Source organism: Pseudophryne corroboree, chromosome 8 (assembly GCF_028390025.1).
Source record: "Pseudophryne corroboree isolate aPseCor3 chromosome 8, aPseCor3.hap2, whole genome shotgun sequence".
In the NCBI taxonomy this organism is placed as follows: domain Eukaryota; kingdom Metazoa; phylum Chordata; class Amphibia; order Anura; family Myobatrachidae; genus Pseudophryne; species Pseudophryne corroboree.
In genome coordinates, this window is record NC_086451.1 from 445,346,362 (window position 1) to 445,365,010 (window position 18,649).

General features: G+C 44.7%; 1 protein-coding gene across 2 annotated transcripts in view; it reads left to right on the forward strand.

The window, feature by feature from the left end:
* The window catches only part of TNXB (tenascin XB), a 148,725-nt gene extending 135,205 nt beyond the window's left edge, over nucleotides 1–13,520 (forward strand). For both annotated transcript variants that reach the window (XM_063938154.1, XM_063938155.1), the window contains exons 22-25: nucleotides 913–1,009; nucleotides 8,344–8,505; nucleotides 11,262–11,425; nucleotides 12,503–13,520. In XM_063938154.1, coding sequence (XP_063794224.1) covers nucleotides 913–1,009; nucleotides 8,344–8,505; nucleotides 11,262–11,425; nucleotides 12,503–12,601 — 522 coding nt within the window. In that variant the 3' untranslated portion in view covers nucleotides 12,602–13,520. The remainder of the gene's footprint in view (nucleotides 1–912; nucleotides 1,010–8,343; nucleotides 8,506–11,261; nucleotides 11,426–12,502) is intronic.
* The last annotated feature ends 5,129 nt before the right edge of the window (nucleotides 13,521–18,649 follow it).

Consider the following 18,649-nt stretch of genomic DNA (forward strand, 5'->3'; position numbering starts at 1 on the left):
TATTATTAACTGGGTTTACACATTGTGGGTAAAACCTCTCATCTTTCATTATAAAGGTCCCTGTTGTAGCGCCAGAGGTAGAACACATGTGTATAACCAACAGGCGACCTGCTCTGATACCCGGGGATGTAATACCAGGGTAACTACCCTGTACCAGTTCCAAAATTCCCATTACTACTATCAGATTTCATAGGTAATTGCTTATAAGGTGACCTGGTAACTTGCCTTCTATATCACTAACATTGGGCCTAATTCAGACCTGATCGTAGATGTGCTAAATGTAACACATCTACGATCAGTCACACTGACATGTGGGGGGACGCCCAGCACATGGCTAGTCCGCCCCGCATGTCAGTCCCTGCCCCGTCGCACAAGTACAAAAGAATTAGCTCACCAGCCGTCACGCAGCCGCTGCAGCCCGCCCCCCGCACGGTCCGGGCACGCCTGCGATGCCTGGGCCACGTTTCCTAAACGGCGGCCGAACGCCACCGACCCTCCCCCTCCCGCCCAGCAAACACCTCTGCCTGTCAATCCGGCAGAGGCGATCGCAGGGCTGAGACAGCCGTCGGCTGTCTGGCATGCGCCGGCGCACTGCGGCGCCGACGCATGCGCAGTCCAGACCTGATCATCTGCTGTGCGAAAATGCACAGCACCGATCAGGTCTGAAATAGGCCCCTAGTCATTTCATATATAGGGGGAGATTTATCAAATCTTGGAGAGAGATAACGTATCAACCAATTAGCTTCTAGCTTTTATTTTACAAGCTGTATTTGAAAAATGATGACCGGAGCTGATTGGTTGGCACATTATCTCTCTCTACATTATCTCTCTCCATGCTTTAGTAACTCTCCCCCATAGGCTGCAATCTCTTTGTACTATAGATAGAACTGATACGGACATCTTTATCCACAGGTGTTTCAGAGGAGGATGGATGGGAGCACAGAGTTCTACCGGGACTGGGAAGATTATAGGAATGGATTTGGTAACCTGACCTCTGAGTTCTGGCTGGGTAAGTGGTCACAGGTATAGACAGAGCCAAATCCACCGGTGTAAATTAGAGATGTGCACTTGAAATTTTTCGGGTTTTGTGTTTTGGTTTTGGGTTCGGTTCCGCGGCCGTGTTTTGGGTTCGACCGCGTTTTGGCAAAACCTCACCGAATTTTTTTTGTCGGATTCGGGTGTGTTTTGGATTCGGGTGTTTTTTTCAAAAAACACTAAAAAACAGCTTAAATCATAGAATTTGGGGGTCATTTTGATCCCAAAGTATTATTAACCTCAAAAACCATAATTTCCACTCATTTTCAGTCTATTCTGAATACCTCACACCTCACAATATTATTTTTAGTCCTAAAATTTGCACCGAGGTCGCTGGATGACTAAGCTAAGCGACCCTAGTGGCCGACACAAACACCTGGCCCATCTAGGAGTGGCACTGCAGTGTCACGCAGGATGGCCCTTCCAAAAAACACTCCCCAAACAGCACATGATGCAAAGAAGAAAAAAAGAGGCGCAATGAGGTAGCTGTGTGAGTAAGATAAGCGACCCTAGTGGCCGACACAAACACCTGGCCCATCTAGGAGTGGCACTGCAGTGTCACGCAGGATGGCCCTTCCAAAAAACACTCCCCAAACAGCACATGACGCAAAGAAAAAAAAAGAGGCGCAATGAGGTAGCTGTGTGAGTAAGATAAGCGACCCTAGTGGCCGACACAAACACCTGGCCCATCTAGGAGTGGCACTGCAGTGGCACGCAGGATGGCCCTTCAAAAAAACACTCCCCAAACAGCACATGACGCAAAGAAAAAAAGAGGCGCAATGAGGTAGCTGTGTGAGTAAGATAAGCGACCCTAGTGGCCGACACAAACACCTGGCCCATCTAGGAGTGGCACTGCAGTGGCACGCAGGATGGCCCTTCCAAAAAACACTCCCCAAACAGCACATGACGCAAAGAAAAAAAGAGGCGCAATGAGGTAGCTGTGTGAGTAAGATAAGCGACCCTAGTGGCCGACACAAACACCTGGCCCATCTAGGAGTGGCACTGCAGTGGCACGCAGGATGGCCCTTCCAAAAAACACTCCCCAAACAGCACATGACGCAAAGAAGAAAAAAAGAGGCGCAATGAGGTAGCTGTGTGAGTAAGATAAGCGACCCTAGTGGCCGACACAAACACCTGGCCCATCTAGGAGTGGCACTGCAGTGGCACGCAGGATGGCCCTTCCAAAAAACACTCCCCAAACAGCACATGACGCAAATAAAAATGAAAGAAAAAAGAGGTGCAAGATGGAATTGTCCTTGGGCCCTCCCACCCACCCTTATGTTGTATAAACAGGACATGCACACTTTAACCAACCCATCATTTCAGTGACAGGGTCTGCCACAGTCACTGAAATGACGGGTTGGTTTGGACCCCCACCGAAAAAGAAGCAATTAATCTCTCCTTGCACAAACTGGCTCTACAGAGGCAAGATGTCCACCTCATCATCATCCTCCGATATATCACCGTGTACATCCCGCTCCTCACAGATTATCAATTCGTCCCCACTGGAATCCACCATCTCAGCTCCCTGTGTACTACTTTGTGGAGGCAATTGCTGCTGGTCAATGTCTCCACGGAGGAATTGATTATAATTCATTTTAATGAACATCATCTTCTCCACATTTTCTGGAAGTAACCTCGTACGCCGATTGCTGACAAGGTGAGCGGCGGCACTAAACACTCTTTCGGAGTACACACTTGTGGGAGGGCAACTTAGGTAGAATAAAGCCAGTTTGTGCAAGGGCCTCCAAATTGCCTCTTTTTCCTGCCAGTATAAGTACGGACTGTCTGACGTGCCTACTTGGATGCGGTCACTCATATAATCCTCCACCATTCTTTCAATGGGGAGAGAATCATATGCAGTGACAGTAGACGACATGTCCGTAATCGTTGTCAGGTCCTTCAGTCCGGACCAGATGTCAGCATCAGCAGTCGCTCCAGACTGCCCTGCATCACCGCCAGCGGGTGGGCTCGGAATTCTGAGCCTTTTCCTCGCACCCCCAGTTGCGGGAGAATGTGAAGGAGGAGATGTTGACAGGTCGCGTTCCGCTTGACTTGACAATTTTGTCACCAGCAGGTCTTTGAACCCCAGCAGACTTGTGTCTGCCGGAAAGAGAGATCCAAGGTAGGTTTTAAATCTAGGATCGAGCACGGTGGCCAAAATGTAGTGCTCTGATTTCAACAGATTGACCACCCGTGAATCCTTGTTAAGCGAATTAAGGGCTCCATCCACAAGTCCCACATGCCTAGCGGAATCGCTCCCTTTTAGCTCCTCCTTCAATGCCTCCAGCTTCTTCTGCAAAAGCCTGATGAGGGGAATGACCTGACTCAGGCTGGCAGTGTCTGAACTGACTTCACGTGTGGCAAGTTCAAAAGGTTGCAGAACCTTGCACAACGTTGAAATCATTCTCCACTGCGCTTGATACAGGTACATTCCACCTCCAATATCGTGCTCAATTGTATAGGCTTGAATGGCCTTTTGCTGCTCCTCCAACCTCTGAAGCATATATAGGGTTGAATTCCACCTCGTTACCACTTCTTGCTTCAGATGATGGCAGGGCAGGTTCAGGCGTTTTTGGTGGTGCTCCAGTCTTCTGTACGTGGTGCCTGTCCTCCGAAAGTGTCCCGCAATTCTTCTGGCCACCGACAGCATCTCTTGCACGCCCCTGTCGTTTTTTAAAAAATTCTGCACCACCAAATTCAAGGTATGTGCAAAACATGGGACGTGCTGGAATTTGCCCATATTTAATGCACACACAATATTGCTGGCGTTGTCTGATGCCACAAATCCACAGGAGAGTCCAATTGGGGTAAGCCATTCCGCGATGATCTTCCTCAGTTGCCATAAGAGGTTTTCAGCTGTGTGCGTATTCTGGAAACCGGTGATACAAAGCGTAGCCTGCCTAGGAAAGAGTTGGCGTTTGCGAGATGCTGCTACTGGTGCCGCCGCTGCTGTTCTTGCGGCGGGCGTCCATACATCTACCCAGTGGGCTGTCACAGTCATATAGTCCTGACCCTGCCCTGCTCCACTTGTCCACATGTCCGTGGTTAAGTGGACATTGGGTACAACTGCATTTTTTAGGACACTGGTGAGTCTTTTTCTGACGTCCGTGTACATTCTCGGTATCGCCTGCCTAGAGAAGTGGAACCTAGATGGTATTTGGTAACGGGGGCACACTACCTCAAGAAATTGTCTAGTTCCCTGTGAACTAACGGCGGATACCGGACGCACGTCTAACACCAACATAGTTGTCAAGGCCTCAGTTATCCGCTTTGCAACAGGATGACTGCTGTGATATTTCATCTTCCTCGCAAAGGACTGTTGGACAGTCAATTGCTTGGTGGAAGTAGTAAAAGTGGGCTTACGACTTCCCCTCTGGGATGACCATCGACTCCCAGCAGCAACAACAGCAGCGCCAGCAGCAGTAGGCGTTACACGCAAGGATGCATCGGAGGAATCCCAGGCAGGAGAGGACTCGTCAGAATTGCCAGTGACATGGCCTGCAGGACTATTGGCATTCCTGGGGAAGGAGGAAATTGACACTGAGGGAGTTGGTGGGGTGGTTTGCGTGAGCTTGGTTACAAGAGGAAGAGATTTACTGGTCAGTGGACTGCTTCCGCTGTCGCCCAAAGTTTTTGAACTTGTCACTGACTTATTATGAATGCGCTGCAGGTGACGTATAAGGGAGGATGTTCCGAGGTGGTTAACGTCCTTACCCCTACTTATTACAGCTTGACAAAGGTAACACACGGCTTGACAAATGTTGTCCGCATTTCTGTTGAAATACTTCCACACCGAAGAGCTGATTTTTTTGGTATTTTGACCAGGCATGTCAACGGCCCTATTCCTCCCACTGACAACAGGTGTCTCCCCGGGTGCCTGACTTAAACAAACCACCTCACCATCAGAATCCTCCTTGTCAATTTCCTCCCCAGTGCCAGCAACACCCATATCCTCCTCATCCTGGTGTACTTCAACACTGACATCTTCAATCTGACTATCAGGAACTGGACTGTGGGTGCTCCTTCCAGCACTTGCAGGGGGCGTGCAAATGGTGGAAGGCGCATGCTCTTCACGTCCAGTGTTGGGAAGGTCAGGCATCGCAACCGACACAATTGGACTCTCCTTGTGGATTTGGGATTTGGAAGAACGCACAGTTCTTTGCGGTGCTTTTGCCAGCTTGAGTCTTTTCATTTTTCTAGCGAGAGGCTGAGTGCTTCCATCCTCATGTGAAGCTGAACCACTAGCCATGAACATAGGCCAGGGCCTCAGCCGTTCCTTGCCACTCCGTGTGGTAAATGGCATATTGGCAAGTTTACGCTTCTCCTCCGACAATTTTATTTTAGATTTTGGAGTCCTTTTTTTTACTGATATTTGGTGTTTTGGATTTTACATGCTCTGTACTATGACATTGGGCATCGGCCTTGGCAGACGACGTTGCTGGCATTTCATCGTCTCGGCCATGACTAGTGGCAGCAGCTTCAGCACGAGGTGGAAGTGGATCTTGATCTTTCCCTAATTTTGGAACCTCAACATTTTTGTTCTCCATATTTTAATAGGCACAACTAAAAGGCACCTCAGGTAAACAATGGAGATGGATGGATACTAGTATACTTATGGATGGACCAGCGACTGCCGACACAGAGGTAGCTACAGCCGTGGACTACCGTACTGTGTCTGCTGCTAATATAGACTGGATGATAATGAGATGAAATTAATATATATATATATATATATATATATATAATATCACTAGTACTGCAGCCGGACAGGTATATATATTTATTATGTAATGACTGATGACGGACCTGCTGGACACTGTCAGCTCAGCAGCACCGCAGACTGCTACAGTAAGCTACTATAGTAGTATGTATCAAGAAGAAAGAAAAAAAAAAACCACGGGTAGGTGGTATACAATTATGGATGGACCAGCGACTGCCGACACAGAGGTAGCTACAGCCGTGGACTACCGTACTGTGTCTGCTGCTAATATAGACTGGATGATAATGAGATGAAATTAATATATATATATATATATATATAATATCACTAGTACTGCAGCCGTACAGGTATATATATTTATTATGTAATGACTGATGACGGACCTGCTGGACACTGTCAGCTCAGCAGCACCGCAGACTGCTACAGTAAGCTACTATAGTAGTATGTATCAAGAAGAAAGAAAAAAAAAAAAACACGGGTAGGTGGTATACAATTATGGATGGACCAGCGACTGCCGACACAGAGGTAGCTACAGCCGTGGACTACCGTACTGTGTCTGCTGCTAATATAGACTGGATGATAATGAGATGAAATTAATATATATATATATATATATAATATCACTAGTACTGCAGCCGGACAGGTATATATATTTATTATGTAATGACTGATGACGGACCTGCTGGACACTGTCAGCTCAGCAGCACCGCAGACTGCTACAGTAAGCTACTATAGTAGTATGTATCAAGAAGAAAGAAAAAAAAAAAACACGGGTAGGTGGTATACAATTATGGATGGACCAGCGACTGCCGACACAGAGGTAGCTACAGCCGTGGACTACCGTACTGTGTCTGCTGCTAATATAGACTGGATGATAATGAGATGAAATTAATATATATATATATATAATATCACTAGTACTGCAGCCGGACAGGTATATATATTTATTATGTAATGACTGATGACGGACCTGCTGGACACTGTCAGCTCAGCAGCACCGCAGACTGCTACAGTAAGCTACTATAGTAGTATGTATCAAGAAGAAAGAAAAGAAAAAAACACGGGTAGGTGGTATACAATTATGGATGGACCAGCGACTGCCGACACAGAGGTAGCTACAGCCGTGGACTACCGTACTGTGTCTGCTGCTAATATAGACTGGATGATAATGAGATGAAATTAATATATATACATATATAATATCACTAGTACTGCAGCCGGACAGGTATATATAGTTATTATGTAATGACTGATGACGGACCTGCTGGACACTGTCAGCTCAGCAGCACCGCAGACTGCTACAGTAAGCTACTATAGTAGTATGTATCAAGAAGAAAGAAAAAAAAAAAAAACACGGGTAGGTGGTATACAATTATGGATGGACCAGCCACTGCCGACACAGAGGTAGCTACAGCCGTGGACTACCGTACTGTGTCTGCTGCTAATATAGACTGGATGATAATGAGATGAAATTAATATATATATATATATATATATATATATATATATATATATAATATCACTAGTACTGCAGCCGGACAGGTATATATATTTATTATGTAATGACTGATGACGGACCTGCTGGACACTGTCAGCTCAGCAGCACCGCAGACTGCTACAGTAAGAGCTACTATAGTAGTATGTATAAAGAAGAAGAAAGAAAAAAAAAACGGGTAGGTTGTATACAATATTATATATATATTATATACAATTATATATATATATATATATATATATATATATATTAAACTGGTGGTGATTATTAAACTGGTGGTCAGGTCACTGGTCACACTATCAGCAACTTGCAAGTAGTACTCCTAAGCAGACAATCACAATATATATTATACTGGTGGTCAGTGTGGTCACAATGGCAGTGTGGCACTCTGGCAGCAAAAGTGTGCACTGTACGTTATATGTACTCCTGAGTCCTGCTCTCAGACTCTAACTGCTGCCCACTGTCAGTGTCTCCCCCACAAGTCAGATATACATTATACAGTCACACTATCTATCTATCACTTCAGCAAGTAGTAGTACTCCTCCTAATGCTCCCCAAAATTACTACTGTGTCTCTCTCTACTCTAGTCTCACTCTCTTCTTCTCTTCTCTATAAACGGAGAGGACGCCAGCCACGTCCTCTCCCTATGAATCTCAATGCACGTGTGAAAATGGCGGCGACGCGCGGTTCCTTATATAGAATCCGAGTCTCGCGATAGAATCCGAGCCTCGCGAGAATCCGACAGCGGGATGATGACGTTCGGGCGCGCTCGGGTTAACCGAGCAAGGCGGGAAGATCCGAGTCGCTCGGACCCGTGTAAAAAAACATGAAGTTCGGGCGGGTTCGGTTTCCGAGGAACCGAACCCGCTCATCTCTAGTGTAAATATCTCCCACTAACATCATCTGCTACAGCAATATGCAATTAATTTGTAACAATATAAATACTTTGAATATGAGTACTGGTGAGTACAGATCTGGGCCAGTGCTACGACCCCCTGGTCTGACCCACTGCTCATAACATTCATATAAAGAAGAAGCTGGATTTATATGTCTATATTGTGCTAACCTAGCCTCATTCCTGTCTCTGCAGGCAACATCGCACTGCACCAGATCTCCTCATCGGCACCCCACGAGCTGCGCGTGGACCTCCGGGCTGGAGAAGAGGCCGCCTATGCGGTGTATGATGATTTTCGTGTTGAGGATGAAAGACAGCACTTTAGGCTGCGGCTGGGGCAGTACCGAGGAAATGCAGGTCAGGGGAACCATCATACAAATATATGGCCGAACCAGAGGCATGTGACTGTGCCGCCGCTGCAGTGTGAGATAAGAGCTACGGCGTCCTTAGTGCAGGCGAAACGCGATCACTCTCTGATGTCCTAACTCATTTTTAAGCCTGAAGCCAACAATAAGGGTGTCAAAAAATTCTTTGTTCGGCTGTAGATTTTTAAATGGCTTTGAAATATTGAGATTTAAAAACCGCAAAACAACTTTTTGTTTTTACAGTAACATCACTGTATATGTTTCTCATACTTTATATTTGGTCGTTCGGTTTTTACCTCTAACTTGACACAATTTTTTAGAACTTCTTAAAAAAGGTATTTTCGTTATTGCAAAGCGCGCCCACATTTTACCCCTCCCCCACCAAAAAAAAAAAAAAAGGACAGAAAGCAGCGCTCGGATAGTGAACTTTGATGAATTTCAAAATGAATGTATAATATAATTGATAAGTAAGCCCAAATGTATTTAAAGCATTATAGTCAGACTTGGACCCCACCTGCATTCATAAAATAAACAGGGTGGTAATGGACTGGCAGATTAGAGTGGCAAAGGAAACAGCTTCAAAATCATATTTATTTCTAAAATACAGAATATAAAACCAGAATGTTAAAACATCATCAGTATTAGCTGAATAGAACCTAAGGGGGAGTATTAGTCATAATCAATCAGTTAATAATGATTAGAAATGATTCATTCACTGCATATCACATACGTAATCCATGTGTAATCTTAATTAGGTACTACTGAGCCCCCATGGGGCTTTGTGAAATGGATAGACCTCAGTCAAGCTGTGAAACACACATAAGATCTATTAGAACATTATGGAACTCTGTCATAAGTGACTATCCAGCTCACCTTCTAATAGGAACAAACAGTCCCAAATAGTTTGTAGAAAAAGTAGCCTCAAGTATATCAGCTGTGTTTGGTATAAGTGCTTGAGCCACAGTCACACGGGGTGCCTTCTTTTTCCTTCCTCCTTGTTTACACATAGAAACTGACGCGTTTCGTCATTGTCAAAGTCACATTTGGCCATTGCCCTATAGTCTTTATCCTTACAAAGATCTAAGGTTCAGAAAGGGTTAAGATTACCTAAAGGATAAAATAAGGGGCTGACTAGATGGGCCAAGTGGTTCTTATCTGCCGTCAAATTCTATGTCTTTTAGCTAGAATTTAAGTCATGCACTGCCAGAACATGGCGGGTTCTTACCGGGATCAACATTGCAGATTCTTGCAGCTGCTGGTTCTGTTTGCTCTCTCTGCTCCATCCACATACTGATCGGAGTCCTGCTTCCTTCTATAGGGATGGCCATGATGACATCTGCGGGATTTTGTACTAGCTGACACATGATGTCAATCTAGCGCAAAATCCAAACTGGTCCAGTCTGTTCAGAACCCACACTGACACTAGACAGGTGCCAGAGAGTAGGCTTCAGAGCTTTGCTCCAGAACTCCTGATCATTTGTTTTCTGAACCCCTCTGTACTGATCCAACTTCTCCCTGGCCCGCTTTCTATCTGAGCCCTTTGGCCGCAAACTGGCCATTCTGATCTGAATTTGGTGAGTGTCCTGACTACACCCTGCTATTTCCCTTTTTGTATTGGCAAGACCTTTTGTGTACCCGCCCTGCTTGCCGGTCACACTCCTGCCTGCATACCGGTGCATCGAAGCCTAAATTTCTTGGGGGTGGGGTGGGGGGGGGAGGCCTTATGAAAGCCACCAGTGCGTTAGACACTGCACCCTTTAACAGGTATACTAGAGGCCATCATCCCATATTATAATGGTGGCGGCATTCATGTTTTGCTTATTTCACCCTTATGTAGTTATTTGCATTTTGCACAATAGTTCCTTCCCTATTCTGTATTTTCACGACATACCATTGCTCTTGGCATGTTACGAGCATGTCAGCCTGGATCGGTGCAAGGGAAGCACTAACGCCATTCTGCCAGCAGAAGAAACAGTCACATCAGTGACACAAGCAGCAGTTCTACCCACAGGTCCAAGGAAGACACCAGAAAACCTAGTAGGACGTGTGTCTGGGCACAGATTCCGCGTGGCCACAGCACATTGAGAGCGATTATCTGTACACAGTGGGGCTGATGGCATACCTGGACGTATGCCTATATGCACAGCACTTTATCGCGAGGCGCATACGCAAGTTAGGGGAGGTGCAAGCACAAAATGATGATGACTAGTAACAAACCAGGTGCACACACATTTGAGGTTAAATTTTGAGAGTCAAACTGCTCTGCATACAAGCAACTGTATCTCTATGGCCATCTGGTTGAAGGCCCCTGTAAAGCTGTAGATGACCTCTTTGGCCACTTGGCATTGGTCCTGTTAATGGCCATTGGTGGTGGTGGTAGTGTGTGTGTGTGTGTGTGTGTGTGTGTGTGTGTGTGTGTGTGTGTGTGCGCATGTGTGTGTGTGCGCGTGTGTGCGCGCGTGGGGGGGGGGGTGTTTGAAAGTGCTTGGCAACCTTAAGTATGCCAGTGCGAAAGAGAATCAGGGGAGATGTATCAAGGCTTGGAGAGAGATAAAGTACCAAACAATCTTGGCTTCTGTCATTTTTCAAGCACAACCTTTAAAATGACAGTGAGGAGCTGTTTGGTCGGTAATTTATCTCTCTCCACTTAATTTCTCTCCAAGGCTTGACACATCTCCCACTGAGAGAGAAAATTATACGAGTAGGACTGTAGGAAGAATAGATACTGAGATATAACTTCTCCTCCAGGTGACTCCATGAACTACCACAACAACATGGTCTTCTCCACCCGTGACCGAGACACCCAGAAGAGGATTCTGCCATGCGCCATGTCCTATCGGGGAGCATGGTGGTACCGAAACTGTCACTATGCCAATTTAAATGGGATGTACTCCAACAACAAGGACCATCAGGTAGGTGACCCGTAGTCAGTCATTAGAAGGGGCAGGATCAGCACAAATATTCTGATTAAAACATTTCTGTATATAGTGGAACATGTCTTACTGCTGTATTGTTATGGGAATCATTGTGTGTTCAGGTCCAGCTTGGTTCTACAAGAACTTACCTAGCAGTCAGGCTCAACCAGGCCCAGTCACTCAGAGGGTTCTCCTGAGGACTCTCTGAACATCAGCCATCCATCAGAACTACTTAGTAAATATAGAGACCTATTATTTTACAGCTACATGGTAAAAGTAACAAAGAGTGAGATGAGTCAAACCTTCTAAAGAGTGGAGTCGCCAATAGCAACCAGCTTCTAGCTATGTAATAGAATGTACTTGATAAATGCTAGCCAGAATCAGATTGTTGCTATGGGAAACTCCTCTCTTGAGAAGGTTTGACACAGTTCCTGCTGAGTCACTGAGATGCTGTTATTGGCCAGTTCCCGGTAGGGATGGCCATCGGTGGATTATCCATCGATGGTGGGAAACCATCTATAAGGTAACCATCGATGGTTTTAGCCATCGATGGTCAGCCCTACTTTAGTATTGGGCATGTCACGGGCCAATCAGGGCCCGGGGTGTGGCTTCATGGGTGTCGGCCGGAGATATGCTCAGTGTCCCCAACACCATGGAGAGAGAAAAAAATAAAAATATTCAATAGCTTCTTACCATCGATGGCGGGAAACCATCTGGTTCTTCCCCATCAATGGTAAAAGTAGTTAGCATTGGTCATAAACCATCGATGATTTTGAATCATCGATGGGCAATGGCCATCCCTAGTTCCCGGCGAGTCTGCCCGATGTTTTAAGTAGGGTAATCATTTAAAAGGCAGAACCAGGTTGGTTTGGTAAATGATTGCCCCTTTAAGGTATTGGGCAATCTCCCCAGGAACTCACCAATGCCGGTTTCGCACAGGCTATTGCATTTACCCCCTAGTGTGTTAAGAGCATCATTTGTACCAGCCCTTGACCATAATATTTCTTTAAATGTCTTCTTGCCAGGGTGATCCTGCAGAGCGCAGTAAAATGCCTGATTTGTTTCTTTTCATAGGGCGTAAACTGGTACACATGGAAAGGTTTCGAGTTTTCCATCCCCTTCACCGAGATGAAAATGCGCCCACGTAGAGCGGGCAACCAACGCCGCCTATAGAGCACCCATAGTCTGGAACCACTAAACTGATAACTGGAAGAAATGTGGCACCTCCCGCAGCACGATCGCAACGTCTGTCCTGCCAAGACGGGCACAGAGGTGGAAAACCAGACCTGCCAAATCTGAACTTTCTTTACAACTGAATAAACTATAATATATTTTCATTTTTTGTTTTTTTAGTCAAGATTTAGGGGAAAAGATTGCAGAATGGAGAGACCTGAATGTAAGACAGGACACTAGATCCTTATACTAAAGAACTCTTTATAGCATGTGGGCACAGATGATGAAGAGCAGATAGAACAAACACCTAGGCCCAGAGTGGACGTTAAGGAAAGGGTTAAGAAGCAGAAATCTAGAACATCATCAGTAATCTAAGATCTAATGCAAACTACAAGCTATCGAGAAAAACAGGTTTAAGCTGAATGTCTAGTAGAGCAACGTAGTAGAAAGTAAAAAACACAAAAAAGAAGAGATATCGAAATTGAGGGTATATGTAGATATCGTCTAAATCCAGAATATAGAGATTAAAAATAATAATAATTTAACAGGTTGGTTTGAACATATCAGAAATTAAAAATATAAAAACTCTGGAGGGGGGAAAAATTAACAAAACCAACCTGACGAAATAAAATAAGCAGCCGTATTGTCATCGGGAAAAGTGCGAGAAGGGACTGCACCCTCAGATCGAGGGGAAGGGGTAAGAGGTGCGCGTCACAGGGGCAATGAGGAAAGAGCAGCAGAATTAGGGCGCCTGTTTTACCCTATACTCGCCACCAGTATATAAATATATATATATTTAGCAAATGGATACACTGTCTATTTTTATAAAAGCACAGCATTGGAAGGGGCATAAAGGGAGGGGAGAGACGGTGGATGTCTATTCTGTAAACCGCTTCAAATAAAATCTGATGGGACATGATGTTGGCGTTTGTGTGTAATTATCCGCTTGTGATTGGTGCCTCCCCTTTAACCCCCGAACAGGCTGCAGAGGTACTTGGAGTCTATATCGGACAATGACATTTGGGCTACCTCCAATGTTTCTGGTCCTATTTCTAAGCTGTCTCTTAATGATTATTGAAGAATCTGGTCAATTTAGTGGCCACAATTTGTGCCACTGGTAGTTTTTGTTTTCTTTCAGCATAGGTCAGTTATACAGGTGAGTGCTCAGGTAACTATGGGGCAGATGTATTAAGCCTGGAGAAGTGATAAAAAAGTGATAAGTGGAAGGTGATAACGCACCAGCCAATCATCTCCTAACTGTCATTTTTCAAACCCGTAATGATTGGCTGGTGCGTTATCACCTTCCACTCATCACTGCTTTATCACTTCTTCAGGTTTAATACATCTGCCCCTATATTCCGCCATGACCTACAAACTCCTAAGACATTGCGTCTGATTCATTGTGTTCTTCCCAGTCATTGCCACTATACCAAGTGAACTGACCATTTCATTTGGAAAAACAATTGTAGATAATTATCAAAGCTATAACCAGAGACTGATGTAATTATAGAGACTGAGGCTGATAACTGCAGGGTCCAGTGTTAACTATGTTCATATCATTTTTTTAGTTCTGTTTAGGTATCCAGTATACAAATGACTAAAGCAAACGTATTGGGTTATGCGATATAGAAAGAAAGATAGATAGATAATTACTAAAATGGTTAAGCACCAAGATTATAGAAAAGCTGTCAGTAGTATTTTAATGACATTACAGCAGTCAAAGACCACAGTGTCCTGTAAATATTTAATGATATATTCTGCATTAAAACACAAATTAAAGCAACTTCAATATTATCAAATATAATAAACCAGAAGGGAATCAAGAAAAATGAAAAAAGCCCATGTATTCCCTATATACACAATATTTATAATGTAAACATAAAATTATATATCTATATATATATATATATCTGTGTGTGTGTGTTGTGTCATCTAAAAACAGTTACTACTTCTATATAAACCCATGAAGCATAGTAATTTAAGTAGATAACTTTATTTTAAACTACAAATTACATCCAAGAAACTGAGCATAAAACGGAGAATATATCTCATACTATAGATAAGTATCAATATCCTGTGTAGTAATAGGTGGATTGGCTGCAGCTCCTTGTAAAGAAAATAAAAGTCTCATTATATGACACTTGCCAAAATAAAAAATAAAAAAAAAATTAGCTCCTACTGCCCCCCTTTCCTTATGTCCATCCTTAGCTATATCATGGAAGGCAGAAATTATTGTAATTTAATCAGCCAACAGTGGAGATGTCAATTTACTTCTGTAGTCCCACATAGTCATAGTATCATGTAGTATAGCATACATTGGGGACCAGCACAGCAACATGATGTATCCTCCGTGGGTAAGGTAAAACACCTTTCTGATGATGGAAAGGCACTCTGAATTCTCCACCTGTGAACTCACATAGGGAGGGATGCTGATCTAACAAGCTGAGACTACAGCTGGTTCTTTGCTAATAAATGCAGATAAATTAATGCATTATCTGATCTGACAAATAAAACTGCGAGAAAAAAACAAAGTAAAGTGTACATATAAAAGTGAAATAATTAAATGTGCAATAAAATTATGTATTGATAACTTATCCGCATTTCAAATACATATAAGATTATATAATGCCTATAGATCAGCAGGTTCACAATGAACACAGCACATTACAAATATTGTACCTCAAAAGCTCCCATGTTGAGTTTTGCCAAAAATGGGGCGAACCTGGTGCCCATTGCTGTACCAAATGTCTAAAATAGTGAAAACAATTAGAAATTAAATTTATTGTGAATTAGTGTAATGAAAATTAAATGTAAAATTAAATTGCATTGTCTGGCTGAGACCCCTCCCCATTCTAAGAAAGAATATCATCAATTATTTTAGACCATGATGATGAGGAACATGTTTATAAAGAGACTAAATGTCCCAAGTGATGAAGTAGTTTGAATGTTTCAATCTAATATGTTTACTAGTGTTAAGAAGTGTTAACTAGTGTTAGATTGCAATAAAATAACATATGTTAATAGTCTTCCTGTATTTTTAATGTGGCAATAATGCCTTGCATTGTGGTGCACCAGTGTATGCTGTATGCTGGCTTAAGCACAGTAGTGTCAGCGGGGTTTATGTTAGAAGCTGCGGTGGTGGCACAGTGGAGTTTGTGGTCTTATATAGGGCACCCACACTTGGGACATGTCCGTATTCTAAAGACGATAGAGATGAAGAAGCGCAGTGCGGTGGAGCAAGAGCTGCATGTCAGAGGTCACACTTCTCGGAAGAGCTGCTGGGTCCTAGTGCCTGGTGGCTAAGATACTTCAGTAACAGAGGCAGCAGAGCATAGCTCTAACATCAAGAGCCAGCCAGGTACCCAATAGCACCATAGGACTGGGACCACGATCTGGGCTGTGCACTGCAGCTCCTCCTCAGTGACCAGGAGCCGGGCACTGCACTGTGACATTATCATGCAATGCCCGCTCCAGGCTTCTGTCTTTTTTGATGTCACCTTCTTAGATGATATCACCCAGTGTGGTCATTGGGAGCGATGTACCAAGCAGTAAAAAGAGTGCAAATGTACTTGATAAATGTTATCTGTAAGCTGATTGGTTGCCATGGGCAACTTCTCCACTGACCCATTTTGACACTCTTTTCACTGCTTGATGCATAAACCCCCTTATTATGATTAATCTTGTCCTCATTGGAAGACAAGTTGTTCTGCCTGTTCTTCGCACGGGAGTTTCTGAATTTCACAGTTGTAAATATAAATGAGTGTTAATAATTTGGTAAATCTATAGTGATGTAAATTTGAGATGTGTTAATGTAAGTAAATATTAATCCATGGTTCATGGCGTGGGATGCAGTCAAGATGCCAGCGTTCGGCATCACGGCAGTCGGAATACCGACGACGGTATCCCGAAACTGAATGGAATGCCAACACCAATATCCCAACATGGATAGGAATGCCAGCACCGGGATGCCGAATGAAGAGGCACCGCAAATATTGACTGGTAAGCCGCGGGGAGGGGGGAAGTTAGATATAGGCTGCGGGGGGAGGGTTAGGGTTAGGCTGCACCCCGAGGAGGTTAGAGTTAGGCTGCAGGGAGGGAGGGTTAGGCTGCGGGGCAGAGAGGGTTAGGCTGTGGGGAGGATGGGTTAGGATAAGGCACCACTGGGGAAGGTTAGGTTTAGGCTGCAGGGGAGGGAGGGTTAGGGTCAGGCTGCAGTAAAGGTGGGTTAGGCTTAGGGGCGGGAGGGATCAGGGTTACCATAACTTGTTACCTACTGTCGGAGTTTGAACTCCGGGATGCCGCTGTTGGGATTATGACAGCCAGCATCCCGGGTGCCGTGATATCATTTGTACCCGAGGAGCACCCGTAGCAGACACGGTAAGAAGTGACAGGACCATTTTTGTAGTTTATTAAATCCTACACACTGGAGCTGCAATCCAAATTTTAATCTTATTGTCCATTTGGGCGTTACAGTTCACGCAACGCAAGCCACGTATCAGTAATGACGTCATTATGTCAACCCCCTCTTCATCCCCTTAGAGGAGAGTTATTAAAATTCTAATTACGTAGTTTTCCTATTTCCCACCTGAAGAATACCTGTGTTACATTTCATCTTCCTAACATATCGGGAAGTGAATTAGTAATGGGGGTAATTCAGACCTGATCGCCAGGGTGCGTTTTTTGCATCCCTGCGATCACGTAGTCGCCGCCTACAAGGGGGGGTATGCAGTGTGTGCAGGGGTGCGTTCGCATTTGTAGCAGAACTACACAAACATCAGTTTGTGCAGTTTCTGCTCAGCCCAGGACTTACTCAGCCGCTGCGATGATCGGGGCCGGAGCTGACGTCGGAAACCCTCCCTCCAAACCTCTGGTCCCTCCTGCGTTTTCCTGGACACTCCTTCAAAACGGTCAGTTGCCACCCACAAATGCCCTCTTCCTTCCGGAAATTTCATCCCATCCCATCACTGACCGGCGATCCCCGTTGCTGCAGTCCGTCACGCCTGCGCATTGCGGTGCATAAGCATGCGCAGTTCAGATCTGATCGCAGGCTGTGAGAAAACGCACAGCAGCAATCAGGTCTGAATTACCCCCTATGAGTCAGTCAGTCAGACAGTGAGGACTTTCACATTTATATATATAGATTTGTCTCAGGGTCAGACATAGGTGACTGCCTCTGTTCCAGAATCCCTGACAAGTCTTATATTATGCCAGCCCCTAACCCCACTGTGTGTAGGTGACAGGTGTACTTCAGGAAAACCCAATATAAGATGCCCCTTGTCACATCCTGTGTTATACTGTCATTCACACAGCGATTAGTCATGACTGGATCACAAGTACTCATGGGTAGACCTGCTGTGCAGATAACAGTGTAGAGAAGCTGGTGCCACAGCCAGATCCCGCCATTGGAAACGTCTTTATTGCTTGTTACCTGTAGAACACATTTAATACATGTCCCCCAAAATTGAGCATTATTCCTTATTGTGTTCCTACAAGGGCGTCACCGCAAAACAAAGTGAATGGACTATTTCCTCTGGAAACGCATCTGTAGATAATTATCAGTACAGATAAACAGAGCTATAACCAGAGGCTGATTCATGCTCGGATACAGATGTAGGTAGGATGAAGCTGATGCTTAATACTTCATGGTCCAGTAGGTCTTACTGCAGATGCAGACGCTTTAGATACGTCCAAAACATTTTAGGGGTCATGGGGTGTTTTGGTATACGGAACCTTGATGACAAAAGACATTTTCACAGCATAGAGCCAAATTAAGTCAGTCTTTTGGGGAAACCGCTTTACAAAGCAAGTGGAAGGTCCCCATCTGTAATATTAGACTATACCTCATGGTCATCACACATTACAATGCCAACTGAGGGTCTATCTAGCGATTAGGGAAGAGAAACCTAGAGCCATTGCCAGTGCCGGATTTACCACGAGGCACGTGCCTAGGGACGGCACCTGCTGGGGGCGTCACAGTATTCCCCCCCTAAACCAGAAGAGTAGCACAGCAGTCCCCTCCTTGTGGCTGGATTAGCAGGGCCAGCAGTC